Raw genomic sequence first — 21,303 nt, 5'->3', positions numbered from 1 at the left:
GCCATAAAAGAATGCAGTGTCCGCTAAGCTCTTGATGCCTTTCTTGAAACAGGCCCCAAATGTCCAGTAGAGTCACAATGGGGGAGAATTCACTCTCCTGGTTTCTACCACCCACGTCAGTAGTATGCTGACAGATATGTAACAACCAGTTTGGGGAGAAGGACTGATTTGTATTGTTTGTCAATTTCTGTAAATATTCCTACCATGGCCAATTTCAAGCTACCAACACGAAGTCACTTAATGTGGGGTTAGGAAAGATGCCAACAATTAGCTCTGGAGCTGGGTAAGAGCTGGCTCCAGCACACCACTGAGTGTAGACTCTTAAGCATCTGAGAACCCCTCTAAGGGCACATTCTCTCACACTGTCCTACTCCTTCAGCCTGGTATAACTGAGTGTGCATTGGCCCATTTTGATTTCAGTCACGTTTGTGCAATAGAAGAAAGATTCCAGGAGGCCAGGAAATATTTTATTGACAACCAGGGACATAGCCATTAACAGAGGGAAGCACACAGGACTGCAAACTAAAACCCAATAGCCAGCAAGGGCCCTTTGGGCCAGGAACACTGCATCCTGGGGTCCTCACAGTCTCCCACCAACAGACACACAAGACTGGGCATCCAGGAGAGGGGGCAGTGGCTCTGGTGTCCCACAGTGTGAGAGGATACATGATTCCTCATAATGAGCGACAGGGCAAGGAGGTGAAATGGAGGGGGGCGTCCATCACTGCCTAAGACCACCTCCTCCTCTCAGAGCCAATACCAGGTGGAGGACTGAACCACCTAGTATCTTGTAATCAGCTGCTGTCTTCTCATCGTTCCTGCAGGAAGAGGCAAAAAAAAAAGAAAAAAGGTATTAGAAATACCATCTAGAGCAAGGTTCTTAACCTGGGTTTCATGGATCTGTCTGGGGATCTATGAATGCAGATGAGAAAAAAATTACATCTTTATATTTTTACTAACCCCTAACTGAAATTTGGTATTTCTTTCAGTTTTGAACACAGGCAAAAAACCCACAGGGGTATTATTAGCAATATGGGTAACTTGTTAACAACAAAAATTAGATATTTTCCTATCATTTCACAACTATTTGTAGGTATCTTGAAAATCTTTTAAAATTATAGTAGTTATTATATCCATCATTAGATCTTAATGAAGTACATATATCACAAACTTGCTTTTTTAGTAGTGTGATAAGTGTATTTCGATCCTATTAGTTTCTTTTGTAATTCCATGCATTTTATTTTATGTCTGCAAAAATCTAATTCTGAGAAGGGGTTCATAGCCTTCATCAAATTGCCAAAGGGTCTGAGACAACAAAAAAAAGGCAGGCCTGCTCCACCTCCAGTACTTGCATCTTCATCTTCACATAAGATGGCCACGCCCTCATTCCCATTCCAAACTTACATCTGTTTACCACTGTAGATGAGCCGCTGCTGCTGTGGGGGGATTCCCTCTTTCTCCTCCACACGCTCCTTGATTCGCTCCACCTTTAGGGGTACAAGTAGTCAGGGGTTGCTCAGGGGGAAGGACCGTGGAACGGGAAAGAACAAGAGCTATGCAGAGAGTATGAGAGCGGAAGGACTCAGTTCATCAGCATACCCAAGCAAGTGTACATGTAGGGAGATAGGCATGGAGAGGTATTGGGCGTACATTACCTTGTCTGTGGGTTCAATGTCAATCTCAATCTCCTTTCCGGTCAGCGTCTGAAACAGGCAACGGTTTCATGAATCCTACAGCCCAATATACAATTTGTCTCCTAGGTAAAACATCCTGGCCTAGTCTTGGGGGATCTACTACCTTCTGAGAAACGCACATTCTCAAAGCTGATTTGAAGTGCCAGAAGTTTTGACCACACCCGATTTCAGACATTTTTAGGCTGTGAACAACTTTGATAGGGGAAGATTCTGTAAACCATTTGACCCTTTTAATCTCACAGGTCATCTCACCTCCCATTCTGCTAGAATCCAAGAGAATACCATAACTCCTTTCGATAAGACAGCAATGAGAATTGTCCTAAGGAAAGTATTCCTTTGAGAAGGACCTTATCTCATGTACCAATGCTAGAAATTAACATTCAGATAACTCAAAGAATTCTCTCAGGGACACTGGAGATCACCTCTGACCAACATTTTTTTTTTAATATTTATTTATTTATTTATTTGGTTGCGCCGGGTCTTAGTTGTGGCAGGAGGGCTCTTTAGTTGTGGCTCGAGGGCTCTTTAGTTGTGGCTCGAGGGCTCCTCAGTTGTGGCATGCGAACCCTTAGTTGCAGCATGCATGTGGGATCTAGTTCCCTGACCAGGGATTGAACCCAGATCCCCTGCATTGGGAGCACAGAGTCTTAACCACTGCACCACCAGGGAAGTCCCTGACCAACTTTTTAAGTAATACTAGAATTCAACATTCTATTCTCCCATATCTTCTCCAGACTTCCACCTAAATCCTAAATTGCAGCTCTGGTCTTCTTGACTTCTTCTATAGACAAAGGGCTGCTGATATTCAAACAATAATTATACTCATTGTACACTTATAAACATGCTTCATCCAATCTAATCTCCCATCCATCCTTGCTCTTCAAACTCCATCTGCACCAGTCTACAGTAATCCATAATTTAGGGGCATTTTCCTTGCTTCTACTGTTCTTCTTGTTGCCATGCCCTCTTCTGCTCTTTTGCAAACCTTCAAGGGACGCTTTAAGATTGATGACTTGTCCCCAGTACACTTTAAGAGCCATTACAGCTAGTTGTTTAAGTGTCAAACTCCCCAATTTATACTCCAGCTCCCTAAAGGACAGAGACTGTTCAATCTTCCTAATTTAAGCACTAAGCACAGTGTTTGACATAGAAGCAGTCAATAAATATTGGTGGAACAGCTAAATACACCAATGATCATGCTATGATCACAGCCAACATCTACTGAACACTTTCCAAGAGTTAGAAACTACGCTGAGTATCTTACATGCGTCAATACATTTAATACTTGCAAGTACTTGTGAGATATGTACTATTACTATCACCATTTATAGTTGAGGAAAATGGGGTTTGGACAGGTTAAAAAGCATGCCTATGAAGTCAAAAGGAGAGTATGAATCCAAACACAAACTCTCTGGCCCCAGAACCTGAGCTTTCAGCTCTGTACTCAGTACTGCCCAAGTCTGGCTGATCTAGTATTGAGACCCAATGTACACTCCTGTGGTGGGCTCACAAAATAACATATGGTTCCTACTTATGATATTCACAAAGACCAGCATGAAGAAAGTACTTAGGATCTAACTTCTCAACCATGAGAATGGTTCACTACTAAGGATATTTCAAAAAATCCAAGAGTAACTCCTTTGGATTGACCTGTTTGGATGCAAAAGAATAAATTACAACAGTGATTTTCAAGTTTCCACCCCAACTCAAGCTGGTCTGTTTGAAAATTTTCAATAGTCTATGGTAAAATGAGAAAAATAATGACAACAATGAGATTTTCATGAAACTAAATATTTTCAGGTGTTAAAATGTCCTTTTATGAAACGACAGTGACAATATATGGTATTTCTTTAGGCTCCTTCCTGACAAAATGAAAAGTATGCAATACCATGTTGTCCACAAATTATCTCAATTTATTGATCATAATACTTTAAATGCAAAGACTCTTTAACCAGACAATTCTATTTCTAGATAACTAACCTTAAGGAAAAACTTGAAATTTGAGTACGTATTCAAAGAGGAACTTGTGAGGTTTACTGCAACACCTTTCATAAAAGCAAAACACAAGAAACAGCCTAATGCCTATTAATAGGAAAACTATTAAACTATGGTACAGCCATAGAATTATATATATATATACATATATATATATATATATTTTTTTTTCTCTGTACGCAGGCCTCTCACTGTTGTGGCCTCTCCTGCTGCGGAGCACAGGCTCCGGACGCGCAGGCTCAGCGGCCATGGCTCACGGGCCCAGCTGCTCCACAGCATGTGGGATCTTCCCAGACCGGGGCAAGAACCCGTGTCCCCTGCATCGGCAGGCGGACTCTCAACCACTGCGCCACCAGGGAAGCCCTAGAATGATATATTTATTATGCAACAGTTTATACACTAACATGGAAAGATCTAGAGAATGTATGATTATGTATCATTTTCTATATGTAAATATATACATACATACATGCATAGAAGAAAGGATTAAAAGTATACCTATCTCCTAAAATTATGATGATCCTTGAGAAGGGGAGTAGGATTGAGGAGACCAAAGCTAACTCTCCCTTTATCTGTACTATCTAATAAAATATCTAATAAAAATATATTCCTTTATCACATGAATATTAATAAATATTCATTCTGATTTAATAATAACAATTTTTAAAGAGTACAGAAGACTCTAACAGAAAGCCTAGAACTGTTCTCCCAAGAGTCAGATGCTTGGGCTTTATGACATTTGAAAAAAATTATTGCTTTATAAAATCTAAAACTCTAGCACTGGTCCTTTGTTTCTGAGATCGACTATAGAAGCCTATGAATGCATCCAGAGAGCAATCTGGCATATGGTGTCCCAGCAATAACACTTCTGGGAAAATAATCCTCTGTCCAAAAATATACCTATGACAATGAATTGCAACTTTTTGAAACTGAAAAACTAGAAACACAATCTAAATATCACACAATTGAGGGTTAAATAAATTATGGTACAAACACAGGGGGAAAATCACACAGTTCTCAAACAATGTTTAGACTAACAGTATAATTCTTATTTTGTAACTAAAGAAATACACACACACATACGTGTATTTATATGCTTTCAAAAAAGTTTGGAAGGATGTAGACATCAGTGCTTTTATCTTGAGTTTTGAGATTATGGGTGATTTAAATTATTTTCTTTGTGCTTTTTTGTATTTTCCATTTTTTAATACCATGAATACATTGGGATGAGAAAAAAAATTTAAAACAATGTCCTTGATGAGAGTATAAGGAAACCATTCTGTAAAGCAGCACTGTCCACTAGAGATAGAAACTTAGTGAAAGCCACATATACAATATTAAATATTCTAGCAGCCACATTTTTAAAAGGTGAAATTAATTTTAATATTCTGAAACCCAATATATTCAAATTATTAATATATTTTACATTTTCTTCTAAATCTTCAAAATTCTGTGTGCATTTCATACTGACAGCACACCTCAATTCAGATGATAAGTTATCATCTGAAATACTTGATCTGTATTTAAGTTTCACAATTTACAGTTGAAAAAGTATGTTTACATTCCCAACTTGTTCCAAACAAGTTAAAAGGTTTTGCAACTACTGAATAAAGTTTCAGTTCTTATATTAAATTAATTAAAATTAAATACAAATAAAACAAATGAATTCCTCAGTCTCACTAGCCACATTTCCCGTGGTCAATAGTGCACGTGGGCAAATGGCCACTGTACTGGACACTGCTCAAGGATCCCAGCTAATGTAGGAAGCAACAATAAAATCAGAATATCCCCATTTTGTAAACTCCAATGAAATAATGGATCTAGGCAATGACTAACATCACAGAAAGCAAAACAACCTGACAGAAGCATGTCACAATACCACCTATGAATTATTCTCACACATGAACAGACAAAAAGGACAAATCAAGCCTCTCGATCTTATTACCAATTGACAGGAAATACAGAGGAAAGAGGAATATATTAAAAGACAGCATGGGAATGTAATCAGCAAAATTCAAACTATAGGAAACTCTACGGGAACAACCACCTAGATTATTCAACAAGAAAAAAAATGGGGGAAATGGGGAATTACAGGTTTAAAGAGGCCTAAAATACTTATCAACCAACTACAATGTATGAATCTTAGTTGGATCCAGATTCCAACAAATTGTAAAAAACAAATGAGACAATGATAGTGTGAAATCACTGTTGATTTTTTAGGTGTAATAATTATGGTTATGTTAGTAAAAAAAGTTCTTTTTTACAGATAAATACCGAAATATATACCAATAGTATACGCTACGCTATCTGGGACTTGCTCCTTAAAACACAAGGTAAGTTGGTGAGTATAAATAAAATAAGATTGGCCATGAGATGACCGTTTTTGAAGCTTCGTATGGGGTGCATTATTCCTTCTCTCTGCTGTTGTATATGTCTGAAATTGTCATAATTAAAATCATTTAAAACTGAACAATTTTAAAAGATATTCTTGATTTTAATTTTAAAAGATATTTTAAAAGACCATGTCATACTGGATTTCTTCCCTCAAATCTGGTCATTGTGACCTGGGAATACATTCACTGCTATTCAGCTAGTCTATGATGAACCTCAGCCTGACATTCTGCTATAAGCACTGTAGGGGATATAAAAGAAACTAAGTGACCCAGCCCTTGCCAACAATCTCTTTCAAGTGAAGATTTACAACCAAGAGACACTGAGACATACAATTAATAGAACAAACCAATGCACAAGAAATGCCATACTGAATGTTATCGTCCAAAATATAAGAGGCAGTGACAAAGTGCCGTGGTGAGGGAAAACCAACAGTGATTAATTTAAACCTGAGATAACACTTCACACCCACTAAAATAGCTATAATAAAGATGGGTGCAGAGTAGCTGGAATGCTCACTCATTGTAAGTAGGGATGTAAAATGGTGCCATACTTTGCAGATCTGTTTGGCAGCATCTTTTAAAGTTATACATGACCTAGTAATTCCATTCCTAGGTATTTATCCAAAGGAAATGAAAACATAAGTCCACAAAAAGACAATGTTCATATCATCATTTCTGGCTATTAGAAGCCTCCTTCATAAGAGCCAGAAACTGGAAATAACCCAAACGTCCATCAACGGGAGAATGGATAAACAAATTGTGATACAGTCATCTAATGTAGTATTACCAAGTAATAAGAAGGAGCTACAGACACAGCAACAGACATAATGCTGAGTGAAAGAAGCCAGACACAAAAATGATATATTCTATAATTCCATTATATGAAATTCTAAAACAAGTAAAACTAACCTATGGAACTTTCAGAGAGTAGGGGTGAAAATGTTCTAGATCTGTGGCTACATGGGGGTGTACTGTTGTTAAAAACTCCTTGAACTTAACCCTTAAGAGCTTTGTGTTTTATTTTACGTTTAAAAAAGCATGAATGAGAAAACTGGGGCTTAGATAGTAAAGACAGGTGCCCAAAGTAATTTGCTAAGAGGAATCAATGCAGGATCTGAGGTTAGGGAATAATATGATGAAAAAGAAGGTTAAAGAAGACCTGTACACTATGATTTTGTACACCGTATTTTGGTATAGACTCTAAACTTTATTATTATTTTTAAAAAATACATATACTTTATTTTTTTTAAGAATTTTTTGATGTGGACCATTTTTTAAAGTCTTTATTGAATTTGTTACAATATTGTTTCTGTTTTATGTTTTGGGATCGAACCCACACCCCCTACACTGGAAGGTGAAGTCTTAACCATTGGACCACCAGGTAAGTCCCTAGACTCTAAACTTTAGAGGGGAATGGCAGTAGGAAATCTTGTTGGAGGTATCCCAACAAGAGGTATTTCTCTGGAGGTATCACAGAGAAATAAAGATATAAGTTAATGAGACCCCAGATGAGAACAAGGGTAATGGGAATAGAAAGAAAATCAACAGAAAGATGTATCAAAAGAAAAATTAGGTTCTATAAGAGAACAATGATTTTAAAGAACTGGGTTCCAGGTAACTGGTAGATTGATGGGATCAATATATGAGATGAGTATTGGGAAGATGGCTTAAGACAGAAGATGCTGTATTTAATTTTGGAAACACAGAGATGAGGCATCAAGAGAAGTTTTAAATCACGAGTGTGCCAACTAAAGGATGTCACTTGCCCCCTGGTTCTACAAGAATTAAGTCATTAGCCACTGCAGTCGCTGACTTTCAACCCAGCCTGAAAGGAGTTCAAGGGGGAGACAGGAATGAGGCACATCAGGAATGTGCTCTGGGAAAATTAATAGAACACGCCTTTAAATAGTTAGATATTTTCAGGAGAAAATTTTATGAACCCAAATTCTTGCATCTTCCCATACTTAGAAAAGCACTAAAACCATTAACTAAGATATCTGTTCCTCTTGACTAGCAGCAACCTTCTACCGAGATGTGTGCTTGATTACCCTTTGCCAAAATCACATACATGCTGACCTCCCCCACTTACCTTTGGAGCAGTTCCTCAGTGCTATCTAAGAGGCTGTCTCCTGGGCTAAGGTCCTCAGTAAGTCCCCAAATAAACTGAACTCACAGCTCTTATGTTGTGTGTTTTTCCTTCCGTGGACAAGGGATTTAGTTGTAAAAGATTGCAAAAAGAGATATGGAATAAGTTACCTACATGGAGAAGGACAGTGGAGAATGAATAATTCACAAAGGAACCCTGCTAAAAAACCTATCATTTGTATAGTAGTTCACAGCTAATTGCTTTATTTATTTAATATACAAAAATGTATTTAACATACAAAAAAGAAAGAGAAAGATGGACAGAGAAACCTATTTGAAGGTGGAAAGGAAAGTGTTTTGGGAAAGAAGCCTGACAGTTTTAGAGAAGTACTAAATACAAATGGATTCAAAGAAAGTAGAACCTTGTATACTCCCCAGACAAGCAGAAATGCAGAATGTTAGAAATGCAGAATCTCGGGTTCCGTCCCAGACCACTGAATTAGAATCAGCATTTTAACAAGATCCCCAGGTGATTCTTACACATTTTTAAGTTGAGAAGCCCATCTAGAATACAGTATTTTCTTAAACTGCAGGTCTCAACCCATCAGTGGGTTATGAAATCAACTTGGAATAGAATTCAAAATACCAGAGCATATCACACACAGTTATTTTATGTTGTATGGGACCATGAGGTAAAATTTTTTTGTGTAGGTTGAGATTTAAAAAAAGGTTTACAAAACACTGAACAAAAGTATAGTAATAACCTCTTCTTTGGACTAAGGGAGGACTAAGAGAACCTGAGAATCCATATGTATGGAAATGACATAAGCATTCACTTGCTAATGTTTCTCAAGACTTTTTGGACAGTGACCCACACTAAGAAATACATATGAACAAACATCACATCCATGCATGTAATATACATACAAAATAAAACCCCAAATTTCACACACAATCCTCTTATCCAGAAGTATACCCTGATATCTCTATTTTTTTCTTTTTCTTGTTGCTTGTGACCCACGGACTTATTAAACTGATTTTACCACTAGTGACTGTTTTATAGCTCATTACTCAAAATTTGAAAAACAATGACCTTCAACATGCTGCTTGGCCTCAATCCTTAGCTAAGATGGTGGTTCAGAAGGACTGAAGAGGTTAATGGCTATTATGCATGATAAATACACTAAAGAGCTGATGAAATAACGATAGACTTCCTTGGCAGTTTTTTATTTTTAAATGCTAAACTAACGTTGCACTGCATCAATTGTTAGTTTTTGTCCCTCCCTCTTAAGGCACAAAGGAGGAAATAGCAGATAGAACTAATGAGGGTTGGAAACTGGTGAAGAACCACAGGAGGCGGGATGGAGATGAAGGAAACACTGCTAGTACCAAGAACTAGGGCACTGATAACTAACTTGCCTCAGTCAAGGAAGGGAGGCTGGTCCAGGATGCTGGCTCAGAAATGCAGGTGCTAACTGAACACGCTCCCAGCTTTGTTTCCTGAAGGCCGGCTGAGATACTACACCTTGGCGACAACTAGCAAAAGCTCACAGTCTAGTTCCTGGGAGGCCCCGGTTCCCTAGGCTACGTTTTTGTGCTGTACTCGGAGTAGCCTACGTTAGGGGCTGGGAGAAGCAGGTAACTGGGGCATGAACGATGGAGAACAGAGCTTATTCCAAGAATCCGAGAGAGAGGGGGGCCAAGATGCTGCTAGGCCTTCTCTATGACCGCGGGGGCTCGAACACAGCGAGACCCCGGACAAAGGCGGCCTCCTTCTGGGTCAAAGAACGGTCCCGGAATGAAAGCAGGCACAGCACAGACTCCGGGGTCGTCTGGCTGGGCCAGCCTCTGCTCTCGAAGCCCTTTTGGGGACCCCCCCTACATCCCATCAACCCTCGCGCGGAGCCCCGAGGCTGTCAGCCCCCTCCAAGCTCGGGAAAGGCGTGATTTTCCTTCCCGGCTTCTCCCTTAACGCACAGCGGCCAGCCCAGTACCACTGCGTCTTGGCAAGGCTGGAGGTGCTCCCACCTTCACTTTAATTAGCATCTTCTTCCCAGTTTGGGGCTGCACACAGATAAATTGCTGCTTCTACCGCTGCGATCGCCGATGCAGCTCCCCAGCACTCAGCCTGTGGGAGTCACTTCTGCTTCCGGGTCACTGCCTGGCTCCACCCCCCCCACCCCCACCCCGCACCTCGCTCCTCCTCCTTCTTTCCACGGGGTTCCGGAAAGGCTCAGGAATGCGTCCGCGTTTCGTTTCTGTGGCGTCGTAAAAAAAAAAAAAAAAAAGGAGGCGGCCCGCCTAGTTACAAAAGAGATGACGCCTCTGCAATTCTGAGAGTCCCCAGCAAGCCGGGGCTAGTATAAAGCGGGGGCGGAACGAACGACTCCTCCCATCATGCCAGGGGGCAGCTCCGCGCGTCCCACCCTGGGAGTTATAGTTCCCTGCCCCTCAGATCCAGCGGCATCCTCAGTGTGTGAACTCTGTTACCCAGAAGGCCTCCAGCACCGAAGCTGGAATTCCTCGGTTACTCGTTCTCTCCGGCAATTAGCGGAACCTGTTAGCGCTGCCCACAAGGCTCAGCGGGGCTGCGCGAGGTTAGTGGCTAATCAAGAGGAGCTTCGGTCAACTGCCACCTGGCCCCGGCGACAGGAAGTGAGTACCCCTATTCCGGAAGCTGGTTTTGGGATCCCACCACTCCTTCTCACTCCTAAATCTGCCTCTTATCCCAAACTGCTCTTTGCAGGGGCGGGAGAAAGAAGAGTAGTGGGGTAAGGAACGCACCATTTAGGGTCTCTCACGACTCCATCCCAGTTCTTCTCCCCAACAAATAGTATCTAGGTTGAAGACACCGAGAGTAAGTGAAACCACCCGAGTCTGAGGTGACGGTCTTCAGGGACTATGCCTCGATCAATGCCCTGACCTTCCACAATTTAAGCGAGGAGAGAGATGAGCCCGCCAGCCCTAACAGAACATTAAGTTCTAAGGGAAAATTGGCTCAGCTACCGCCTCCTGACTTTTCCTACCTTCCAGCTCTCAGATTCGCTGCTACCCTTAGGTGCCTGCCATGCCTCACATCGACAACGACGTCAAACTGGACTTCAAGGATGTCCTGTTGAGGCCTAAACGCAGTACCCTTAAGTCTCGAAGTGAGGTGAGCCTGCTTCTCTAGTTGCTCTTTCTTGATCCCAAGCTCCTGGAGGGCCAGGACTGGGAAAGATTCCTGGCTTTTGCCCTCCTGCAATACTTGTTTTTTGGATAAATGAAATGCTTAGTTTCCTGTTCATATCTGCAGGTGGATCTCACAAGATCCTTTTCATTTCGGAACTCAAAGCAGATGTACACTGGGATCCCCATCATTGCAGCCAATATGGATACTGTAGGCACCTTTGAGATAGCCAAGGTTCTCTGTAAGGTAGGACTTCCCTCATACCCCTTCCTCATGGTGTCCAGTTTTGTGGGCTGACTGCAGAGGTATCTGCATCCCCACCCCCATCCCAGGTCAACTCTGGCAGTTAACAGTCAGGATGCTCAATTTCTGTTTTTGCAGTAGTATTAAGGCCCCTTTATCTGATAACTTTAAAGGGCCATCTGAGTTAATGAGATTCAAAGCTAAATTTTGCCCCCATTTTAACAGAACTTTCCCTTTTCTCCTGTCCAGCAGTTTATACATCCTGCCAACTTTTCCCACCACGCAGATCACCCTCTCCAAATCACCGGCATCCCTCTTTACACTATTGTTAGGATGCTCAGCATTCACTGTTTTAGTCCAGAAACTAGATATAGTTTGAGCATTCAAAAATTCCTAACTAGAAGATCCTAGAGAGAAGAAGTTTATTTTCTTTCATGCCTGTTTTTTTTTTTTTTTTTAATCTTCCTCTTCTTTAAGTTCTAGGTTCCTGGGTGTTTCTGGGATGTGCCCAAAATGGAATGTATTTTTCTTATATACAGGTTATTGCTCATTTTCAAAATGGAAGCTGCTGCTCCTTTCAGTAATATTACCTGTCTCTGTATTTGTAGCTGAGAAGGTAGATAGTTTGGGCATCCTGAGGACATATGCACTCTTCTGGTTAATCCAGGTAGCCCTGGTTGATGGATTCTGCTGCTGCTTGTGGCTCTGTCAGCCTTAAGGACTTCATCTCTCTTTCTCTATTTTTGATTGCTGTAAGTCTTTGTGGAATGTCTGCTATCATTTCTCTGAGGTTCATAGCTATACAGCTTTAGTACTGTATTACTATTGCCATTTACCAACTGCTTAGGAATCCCACTGTTGCCCGTTGTCCACCTGGCCTGTCCAATAGAGTTAAGGAATGGTGAATCTGACTTCAGTGTTAACAAATGTCCTATAATGTATGGACCTTGCCGGGACTGTCTTGATGCTTTATGTTGAGACTGGCTTTTCATTACTGCTGAGTGCTGAAGAAATCAGATTTTAGAGATACAGCCAAGTCTCAGTAATAATTAAAAGGTTGGATGCAAGCAAGGATCTTTTTCTAGATCTCTAGCTTGGTATGTAATTGGATATGCTCATCATGCCACCCTATGCCAGTATATCTCCAAGGTCTGCTGACCTCCTAGAGTGATTTTTGTCTATTAGCATGTTGATGGCAGAGTGTTGCTGAGAAAGCACAGTTCTGTACCAGCGTTAGCTAGGTAGTGTTGATGATGATCTCTGAGTATTATAGCATTTGCACTTCCTTACTGCTGGCTGATGCTTGACTTCCTTGGGTCTCTCGTCTGTTGCAAGATTTGTGCTGTCTTGTCTATTTGCATGTCTGCACTTTTAAATCACAAACACCAGCATTCACAAGTGGCCTTTGAATGCCTTTCTCAAAGTATTGGGACGTTATTTGCAATTTGTTGTGCTAGGAAATACAAGTCTGATGAGTCATTATATCCTTGAACTTGGTTGACTGAAACAGACTAAATGAGATAAACTTTTCAGGTTGGTCCATGTCTCAAGAAAATTTGTCCTTTACTTTAGCAGAGATGGAGAAAGGGTAGCACCTTATTGACTGTTAACCTTAAGGCCTTACCTCTTGTAATTTTGTGAGCATTTAGGCTTACTGAATTACTGCTGGTAAATGGACCAGAAGATACCGCAAGTAGGTTAGCTCTGTACTAGGTTATCACAGGAGGGGCTGAATCAGTGCAGGCAGACACTGGCTCCGTCCAGCCTCTTCATGGTTCTTTCTTGTCTACTGCTTGTCCCACTGCACCAACAGCTTGTCCTTGTCACCTTTTAACTCAGAAGCGCTGTACGTGCTGGCAGGTGAAATCCAATCCAGGTGACTTTAGTACTTTGGTGGGAGTGTTGGGCAAGTACTAGCTTATGGCGAAAAGCCCGACTGCATTTGTAGAGAGAATAATGGTGGAACTGAGGTTTGAGCTCAACCACTGACTTCTTCAAGTTGCTCTTTCCAGACTTCAGTCCTTTTGTCCCTCAGATAGGATAATATAAAGGTCTATTTTTAGAAAAAGAGACTCTTAATGAAGTTCCCTCCTTTTTGATGGCTCTTTCTTCTCCCAGTTCTCCCTCTTCACTGCTGTCCATAAGCACTACAGCCTCGAGCAGTGGAAAGAGTTTGCTAGCCAGAATCCTGACTGTCTTGAGGTAACACTGGTCCTCCCCTGATCCACTCCTTAGCCCAGTCTTCCGGGAATCTTTGTGTGGCTTCCTGGGGACCAGCCCTTACCTTCCCACCCCTGTTGGCTAACCAACCAGGTCATTTCTTACATGCTAATGGCCCTGTTTCTCTCACAGCATCTGGCTGCCAGCTCAGGCACAAGCTCTGCTGACTTTGAGCAGCTGGGACAGATCCTGGACGCTATTCCCCAGGTGAAATATATATGCGTGGACGTGGCCAATGGCTACTCTGAACACTTTGTTGAATTTGTAAAGGATGTGCGGAAGCGCTTCCCTGAACACACCATCATGGTATGTCTCTACTACCGTGTAGTGGGTCCATTCCTCTCCTTCCTCCACTCTTTCCCGCCACACCATTTTGTTACACCAGTTCCTTTCTCCTCTGCTGCATTTCCTAGTCTGCTTAATCATGTCACTGGGTGATGATCCATGGTTCCATGCTTTAAATGTTTGTGTACTGGCCAGTGCCGTCTTCTCCGAACCTTGATACCTAGTCTTTGTAAATCCAGTGTCCGACATCACTCACTAAACCACAATGGAACATTTCTGCATCGTACATACCTCTAGTACATACACACCTGCCCAAAGGTATGGAGAGATACTACAGTCATATTGAAGGGGATGCATGAAATGTTGTTTTATTTTATTTTTACAAGCTCAGGGGAGTTATGACAACGCCTCACTTTCCTCGCAGCATTGAGTGGTCTCTCTGTTCTGTCCATCAAAAGCAAGTACAATTGTGTAGATGGGTATTTAGCTGACATTACCATGTCCTCCCCCTTTCCCTGAAGCCAGAGAGGTTTCATGACATAACAGCTTAAGCAAAGGATGTGCTTGGGTCTTTTGGAGGGGAGGGGGAGATAAATCTACTGTATATCAGATGTGAGCTTGTTCCAGTTGGACCCCCGCTTTACCCTAGTACAACGGTGACACTGGCCACTCACCCCCTTACCTCAGCTTGGAAAGCAGGGTCCTTTGAAGTGACTCGTCTAAAAGCCCTCAGAAGGCCCAAGTAGAGGGAACCAAGGTACTCTTCTTTGTAATAATGCTGGAAGCATGCGATCGGCTCTTTCTGACCCTAAGAATGCTCTGTTTTGATGGTTCTGTCCCAGGCAGGGAATGTGGTAACAGGAGAGATGGTGGAAGAGCTGATTCTCTCTGGGGCTGACATCATCAAAGTGGGAATTGGACCAGGTAAGCTGGTTCACTGGGGGCCACTGGCCACCGCTTCAGTGGCAGACACCTGTGGAGAACTTCCCTCTCATTCTTGTCACGTTCTTCTCAGGCTCTGTGTGTACCACCCGGAAGAAGACCGGAGTTGGGTATCCACAGCTGAGTGCAGTGATGGAGTGCGCAGATGCTGCCCATGGCCTCAAAGGCCACATCATTTCCGTAAGGCCAAGAGCAGGGTAGGGTATGAGGCTGCCAGACATCTGGGTTCTCTGCCAGGTCTGGAGGCTCTGGTAGAGGTGGATCAGGACTCCTGGGTTCCTGTCAGCTTTGAGGTGGGCCACTGGGACCTCCTAGAGGGCTTGGGGCATCCATACTCTCCCTTCATAGTGCTCCTTACTTTGCAGGATGGAGGCTGCAACTGTCCCGGGGATGTGGCCAAGGCTTTCGGTAAGGAGGGCACAGAAGGAGGATCCTGTAGAAGAGGATAAGTCACCTCTGAGGGTCTAGGATCAGGCTAGGGAAGTCTAAGAAAGCTGTTCAGATTCTTTTATAATATGACTAGTGACCCAGAAGCCTGTGGTGTCATCTGGGGCAAACCAGCAGGGGAAATCCTGAGACTCTGATGTGGACTCTCCTAATGTGGGCCAGGGCCATCTGCATCATCCCCTGGACTGCGGGACAGTGCAGATGCCGAGCCCCACCCTGGACCCATGGCATCTGGCTCTGGGGAGTGGGGCTGCATTTTCCCAGCTTCCTAGGTGATCCTTGTTCACACTGAAGTTGGAGAGCTTTGCTCTTGGGACACTTGAAGTGAGTCTTGTTTGGCTGGGCAGAGTAAAAAGAGGTGACCAGGAGATGGCGAAAGCAGCAAAAAGGAGAGAGCAGAAGCCAGGCAGAGCGTCTCCAGAGGCTCTATTTTAAATTCTTGTAAAGTCCACTGAGGAACAGAAGCCAGGGCAGAGTAGGCCTGTGCACTGGGTTGTGGGCCAGCTAGGGAAACAAAACCAGGAAGATGCCAGAATCATTGGCAGGCCTGAGAATTTTGTGTAAGTTGCTTCTGAGGGTGACCATGTTGGAACCTGGGCCAGATTCATCTCTTTCCCCTCTTGTTGGTGCTGGCAGGGGCAGGGGCTGACTTCGTGATGCTGGGCGGCATGCTGGCTGGGCACAGCGAGTCAGGTGGTGAGCTCATCGAGAGGGATGGCAAGAAGTACAAGCTCTTCTATGGCATGAGTTCTGAAATGGCCATGAAGAAGTATGCCGGGGGCGTGGCTGAGTACAGGTAGGTGTGGAGGCCAGAAGCTGAGGGTTCTTGGAAAGCGTGACTTCCCAAGTCAGGTGGTGGCAGAACTTGGAAGAAAAGTGATGAACAGGGACTAAATGCTAGAGATTGGGGAAGAGTCATTGGGCTTAAGAAATCCAGACAGAAAAGGTAAGAAAGCTTTTCCTCTTCTAAGGGCCTCAGAGGGAAAGACAGTGGAGATGCCCTTTAAAGGGGATGTGGAACACACTATCCGAGACATTCTTGGAGGCATCCGCTCCACCTGTACCTACGTGGGAGCAGCTAAGCTGAAGGAGCTGAGCCGGAGAACTACCTTCATCCGTGTCACCCAGCAGGTGAATCCGATCTTCAGTGACAAGAGCTAGACCTGAGCAGTTCTGCCCTCCCAGGGCGCCAGCACCCACCACAGGGCTCCCCAGTGGGCCCCTCTCCCATCCCAGCTACTAGGGCTATTACTTGGTCATTTCCTATTCTCTCTCTGCTAAGGGCTCCTGCAGTATTCTGTACTTTATCTGCACATGCAAAATGCCCAGGGCACCCACTGGGGAGGAAGCAAGGAAGGCAGGCTGAGAAAATAAAGTTAAGATAATCAAATGGGAATCTGGGGACCCAGAATCCTGAAGATTATTAAAAGGAAAAGATGCTCATTCATACATAAGTGTTTTATATGGCCTTGGTCTGGAAGAGGTAGGCTTTTAGAATCATGTTTTGTTAATCAGATTCATTAAATAGATCTTTGAATATCTACAAAGCTCAGAAGTGTTTATGTATTTTAAATACCTCAATAAAGAGAGATCCCAATGACTTTGAGATTCTGGGGATTTCTGCACAAGGATGGCATCTGGGTGCTGCTGCAGGGCAAGTGGAGGAGTTGGCACTGACCCAGTGGAGTCAAGGACAGTGAGTGCCCTTTCCATGAAGCATCTCCATTCTAGTGCCACCACCCCCAAGTAACCTGGCAGCATGAGAATTTACAAGTATATTCTGGCATCAGACCACACACAGTATTTTCAGAATAGCAAAAGGAAATTTCTCTTCTAGGCTCTCAGCCCTGGTAACCCTTTTGGGCATGTCTGAACGACACTCTCCAAGGGAAGTAAAGTGGCAAAGGGATCCCCTTCCAGCCCTGGAGAGGCCGGTTCTGTTTCTAAGGAATGACCTACACTGACCTTATAGAAGCCTTAATTCCCCTCCCTCAAACGAAGACAGTGTTTTAACAAATCCAAAATTTAATTATTAAGTATTACAAAGTAACTTTAGCAATATAGTCAGGCAACCCAAGCCTGGACTTCCACTTTATTACCCCTAAACTGTGTGAGAGCTGAGGAGGAAGGAGACAGGCAGAGTGCCGTGGGCATTCCAGTCTAATCACAGCAGTCTAGAACTGTCTGTATGGTTAGGAAGAGGGACAGATACACCACTGGGGCCAGAAGCGGGGAGGTATTCACAGAAGGTGGGGATCAGGGTGTCAAACTTTGTCTTCTGATAGTTTTCCAGAGAGTCCTGCAGAGAAGGGAGCAGGGAGATCCTATCATCACTGAAACATGCCCTGAGCCCTCCATATCCTGCATCATATGGCTTTCTATCTTGTTCTGCCCGCCCGTCCCCTTCCCCAGCTTTCCATTCCTTCCTACTCACCCTTCCTTCCCTCTGGCCATTTTCTTCCTCGTCGGAGTCCAAAACCAGGTCCCCTAGAGTAATGTCAGAGCTGCACAGAGATGGAGGACGCACTGCAGGGAGGAAACCAGAGTCCAGGTACTCTTCTCAGTGAACACAGGACCTCAAGAGTCCCCAAGAGAGGAGGCTGTCTGATCTGGTCCTGACTCAGGATACCTACCTGACTTCCTGGCCCTAGGAGGCGATAATGACAATCTCAGGGGTTCCATGGGGCAATCCAAGCAGTTCCTAGGGTGGGAGCAAGCAAGACAGGGTGAAAGGAAAGCAGGCAGGGCATGTGCTGCTAGTAGGGAGAAGCAACTGTTGTACTCACTCCTTTTGCTCTGAGGCAGACAAGTCATTTGGGTTCTCCTTCAGAGCCCTTCCTCCCAGGGTCTTGGACGGACTCCTAGACTTGCCAGTCGAGGCTGCTCTGGTGCCCACAGCACCTGCTGGATCTGCTGTGTGTGTCCCATGTTCTTCGCTGTTCCCAGGCTTAGATATGACCTGCGTTGGTGAACCCAGATTCCTAAAGGGGAACAGCATGACTGTGGGGCGCTCCTTATGGCCTCTGCTAGTGGATGCCCACCGGGACTGGATTCTTCGCCGGCCTAGAGGGGCCAGATTGAAATGGTGGCCAGTCAAAGGTTCTGGGTGCTTCCTTGAGGCTGGATCCTGAGGAGGGTGTGGGCCAGGCCGGGCTTTTGGCAGAGGGTCGTGGAGTGCTGGTGTTGGTTGCTGAGGAGGACTCTGCTCCATGGGCTCTGTAGTGTTCACTGAATCAGTAGCAAAGCACTCTGAGAAAGAAAACAAATCTCTTTAAAAAGGCAATATAGTAACACATGGACTCAGTCTGGTTTCTTACGCCTCAGGCCCATGTAACCCTTCCAATAGGCTGCCTCAAAAGGTCGCAAGCTAAACACTCCACCCCCAAATTCTTAGTTTTCCTAGATGGTCCTGGTACCTGGAAGTGGCCACCCCATGTCCACACCATATTGGCTCAAGACAAAAGAAGAAGTGATGGAAACTCCCGGCTGCATCCAAGTCAGCACATCCTGAAGCTGTGGGCAGGGAGAGAGGCATGAAGACCACAGGCGTTGATACAACTCCACCCCCTACCCCCCACCCCAGCATTCTGCCCTTATGTGTTTTGCCCTAGCAAAACCTGCTGTGCCTGCAGTGTAGGCAGTGCTTTTTCCAGCTGACACAGGTATTCAAAAAACAGCTTTTCCATGGCAGCCAGAAAAAGTTCCCCGTACTCTTGTTCAAGTTCCTGCGGGAGGAAAAGAAGCAGGTCAACACACCATTGTAAAGCAATTATATTCCAATAAAGATGTTAAAAAAAATAAAAATAAAAAAAATAAATTATGTTGTACATTGTTGATGAAAGTATTTATACATTGAGGAAAAAAGCCTGAATGAATCTTCTCGATTAAAATCAGTAATGTTATTTATATTAAGCATTACTAATTTAAAATTGGGTCAACAACAAGGCCCTACTATATAGTACAGGGAACTATATTCAATATCTTGTGATGAACCATATGGAAAAGAATATAAAAAAGAATGTATGCATATGTATAACTGAATCACTTTGCTGTACAGCAGAAATCAATACAACATTCTAAATCAGCTATGCTTCAATTAAAAAAAGATTCAGTTGTACATTTTGAATGGGTAAATTGTGTGATATATAAATTTTATATCAACAAAGATGTTTTAAAAAGTTAAAAAAAAAAAAAGGAAGCAGGTCAGAAGAGGACTAGAGAGAACAGCTACACCATAGCTTCCAAAGCAGCCAGTCCCACCTGTAGCTTCGAAGCCAAATCAACAGAGGCTTCTGCCAGCTGCTTCACCTGCTGGCAAAAGGTTTCCTGAGCCTCTGAGATCTTCCTCAGATCTTGCTTTGTCTGTTGAGGGTAAGGAAGGCAAACAAGTTAGAGGCACCAGAATCCAGTGACCGGGAGGAGGAACAACTTTGTTGCACCGCGTGTTAAGTGGAGGTAGGGCTTGCTCCAGGGACGACTCACGGCTTTGGGGTCCCGCACTGCAGGTCCAGACTCTGGGAAGTGGCGATGCAGGGCATTCAGAACCTGGGCCCAAGGCCGGCCCTGCAGGATCATATCCACCACCAGCTGTGAAGAGTGCTGAGCTCAGAATCCCCACGTCCGGGCAAGCTGCCCTTTTCCAACCGGTTCCACCCCCAAGCAGTCGGCCCAGGACAGGTCCTCGCATCCCGTCCCTTTCCCCTCTACCGGGTCCTACTGACTCCAATACCTTGGCCTTTAGGCCCATACACAGGCGTTCATGGTGCCGGTACCGAACCAAGCCGGGGGCAGCAGCGCGCAGGGATCGCAGAAACTCCAATACTCGCGGAAAATGCTCCACGCAGCGTCCGCGCACGACTTGCCAGCAGGCAGCGGCTACGAAGCGAAGAGCGGCGGGACCTGCCCCAGGGGGCGTGGCCATGGCCGGCGGGCCCCACCCCAGGAGCCGTACCTTTGTGTTCCTACCTCTGGCAAGGCTTCCCGCCTCCTCCTAGGGGCGCGGTTTCCGGTGGCCCTCACAGGCTCGGCTATTTCGGTCTGCGCCGGATAGTTCGCGATCCGAGACTGCGCCCTCCCATGGGCCACCGGAATCCCGGGGTTTTCTCCAACTCGGGCTGGAGCCTGAATGGAGAAGCTGGCCAGCTCCACTGGCAACAAGTCGTTCTGCCTTAAACGCCGCCGCTGTCTCGAACTCAAAGGCTACTTCGCTTCCGGCTCCGCGACCAGTTTCCCTACCCGGGAGAAGGGTGGTAGTGGAGAACCAATGGGCCGCCAGACAAGGGAGACGTCACGGCGCGTCATAAGGCCGCGCCCCGGCAGATCCGGCGGCGCTGCCGGGCCCCGACCCAGCTGTCCTGCGCTTCCGACGGCTGCTGAGCAGCTGGGACCGGGGACCTGGGCCCCGCCTCCCGCCCTTTCCCGCCTCCGGCCCTTTCCCGCCTCCGGCCCTTGCATTTCTTCGCGGAGCCTGCAGAGAAGGCCCGTCGTTCTTTGAGGTCTTGACTTTCTAGTCTGTAAAGCGAGGCTTATGCCACTTTCCCTCTCCATCGTCTTCACCCTCTCAAATACGATTCCTTAAATCCCAGCGCCCAAACCATCGCCTGCAAAGCCTTCCCCGGGCGGCGCGCCGCTTGCAGTAAGAGTTCAACTCTTTTTTTTTTTTACAGAATGGGAGAGGGCGCCCGCCTTTAAAAAATAAAATTAAAAGTTTGAAAAGATACATCAGATTGTTAATCTGGTTTTTTTCTAGATGGTGAGACTGCAGGAAATTTTTGTGCTTTTCTGTGTTTGATATCTTTTTTTTTAATCGTGTAGTTCTAAAATAAATAAA

General features: G+C 44.4%; 3 protein-coding genes across 8 annotated transcripts; 1 reads left to right on the top strand and 2 right to left on the bottom strand.

The window, feature by feature from the left end:
* Positions 1-454: 454 nt before the first annotated feature.
* On the bottom strand, positions 455-10,319 carry NEDD8 (NEDD8 ubiquitin like modifier). Of its 2 annotated transcripts, none has more exons than XM_082649662.1 (4): positions 10,196-10,319; positions 1,656-1,703; positions 1,405-1,487; positions 455-818 (listed from the first exon to the last, which is right to left on the bottom strand). In XM_082649662.1, the coding sequence occupies exons 1-4, from the start codon at positions 10,211-10,213 to the stop codon at positions 722-724; spliced, it is 246 nt and encodes an 81-aa protein (XP_082505788.1). In that variant the 5' UTR covers positions 10,214-10,319; the 3' UTR covers positions 455-721. The 2 variants fall into 2 exon arrangements, with proteins under 2 accessions (XP_082505788.1, XP_082505787.1); XM_082649661.1 differs by having other exon boundaries at positions 10,145-10,300.
* Positions 10,320-10,388: 69 nt separating this feature from the next.
* On the top strand, positions 10,389-19,051 carry GMPR2 (guanosine monophosphate reductase 2; the record flags this gene model as incomplete). 5 transcript variants are annotated; one of them, XM_082649657.1, is made up of 10 exons in its annotated part: positions 10,426-10,822; positions 11,226-11,321; positions 11,463-11,582; positions 13,698-13,781; positions 13,932-14,105; positions 14,927-15,008; positions 15,100-15,206; positions 15,392-15,434; positions 16,110-16,269; positions 16,445-17,037. In XM_082649657.1, exons 1-10 carry the CDS (start codon positions 10,565-10,567, stop codon positions 16,632-16,634), a joined length of 1,314 nt encoding a protein of 437 aa, XP_082505783.1. In that variant the 5' UTR covers positions 10,426-10,564. The 5 variants fall into 5 exon arrangements, with proteins under 5 accessions (XP_082505781.1, XP_082505780.1, XP_082505783.1 ...); XM_082649655.1 differs by adding an exon at positions 18,868-19,051 and having other exon boundaries at positions 10,389-10,822; positions 14,927-15,434; positions 16,445-16,604; XM_082649654.1 differs by having other exon boundaries at positions 10,389-10,822; positions 14,927-15,434; positions 16,445-16,634.
* Positions 17,614-20,706, bottom strand: TINF2 (TERF1 interacting nuclear factor 2). The gene is made up of 9 exons (XM_082649659.1): positions 20,203-20,706; positions 19,956-20,060; positions 19,734-19,835; positions 19,091-19,198; positions 18,890-18,986; positions 18,260-18,722; positions 18,107-18,174; positions 17,908-17,999; positions 17,614-17,772 (listed from the first exon to the last, which is right to left on the bottom strand). The coding sequence occupies exons 1-9, from the start codon at positions 20,392-20,394 to the stop codon at positions 17,638-17,640; spliced, it is 1,362 nt and encodes a 453-aa protein (XP_082505785.1). The 5' UTR covers positions 20,395-20,706; the 3' UTR covers positions 17,614-17,637.
* Positions 20,707-21,303: the final 597 nt, after the last annotated feature.

This window comes from Grampus griseus (genome assembly GCF_964374135.1).
Source record: "Grampus griseus genome assembly, chromosome: 2".
Taxonomy (NCBI): Eukaryota; Metazoa; Chordata; class Mammalia; order Artiodactyla; family Delphinidae; genus Grampus; species Grampus griseus.
This window is presented reverse-complemented; position numbering and strand designations above follow the sequence as displayed.

Bases quoted from the DNA above. Each gene is read 5' to 3' on its own strand.
- NEDD8 (XM_082649661.1), bottom strand. From the start codon at position 10,213: ATGCTAATTAAAGTGAAGGTGGGAGCACCTCCAGCCTTGCCAAGACGC. The intron at 1,488-1,655 runs GTAATGTACGCC...GTACCCCTAAAG, and splicing joins ACATTGAACCCACAGACAAG to GTGGAGCGAATCAAGGAGCG. The intron at 819-1,404 runs GTAAGTTTGGAA...CTCTTCCTGCAG, and splicing joins ATCTACAGTGGTAAACAGAT to GAACGATGAGAAGACAGCAG.
- TINF2 (XM_082649659.1), bottom strand. From the start codon at position 20,394: ATGGCCACGCCCCCTGGGGCAGGTCCCGCCGCTCTTCGCTTCGTAGCC. The intron at 18,175-18,259 runs GTGAGTACAACA...CTCCCACCCTAG, and splicing joins TCTGCCTCAGAGCAAAAGGA to GAACTGCTTGGATTGCCCCA. The intron at 18,000-18,106 runs GTAGGTATCCTG...TCCTCCCTGCAG, and splicing joins TCCTAGGGCCAGGAAGTCAG to TGCGTCCTCCATCTCTGTGC.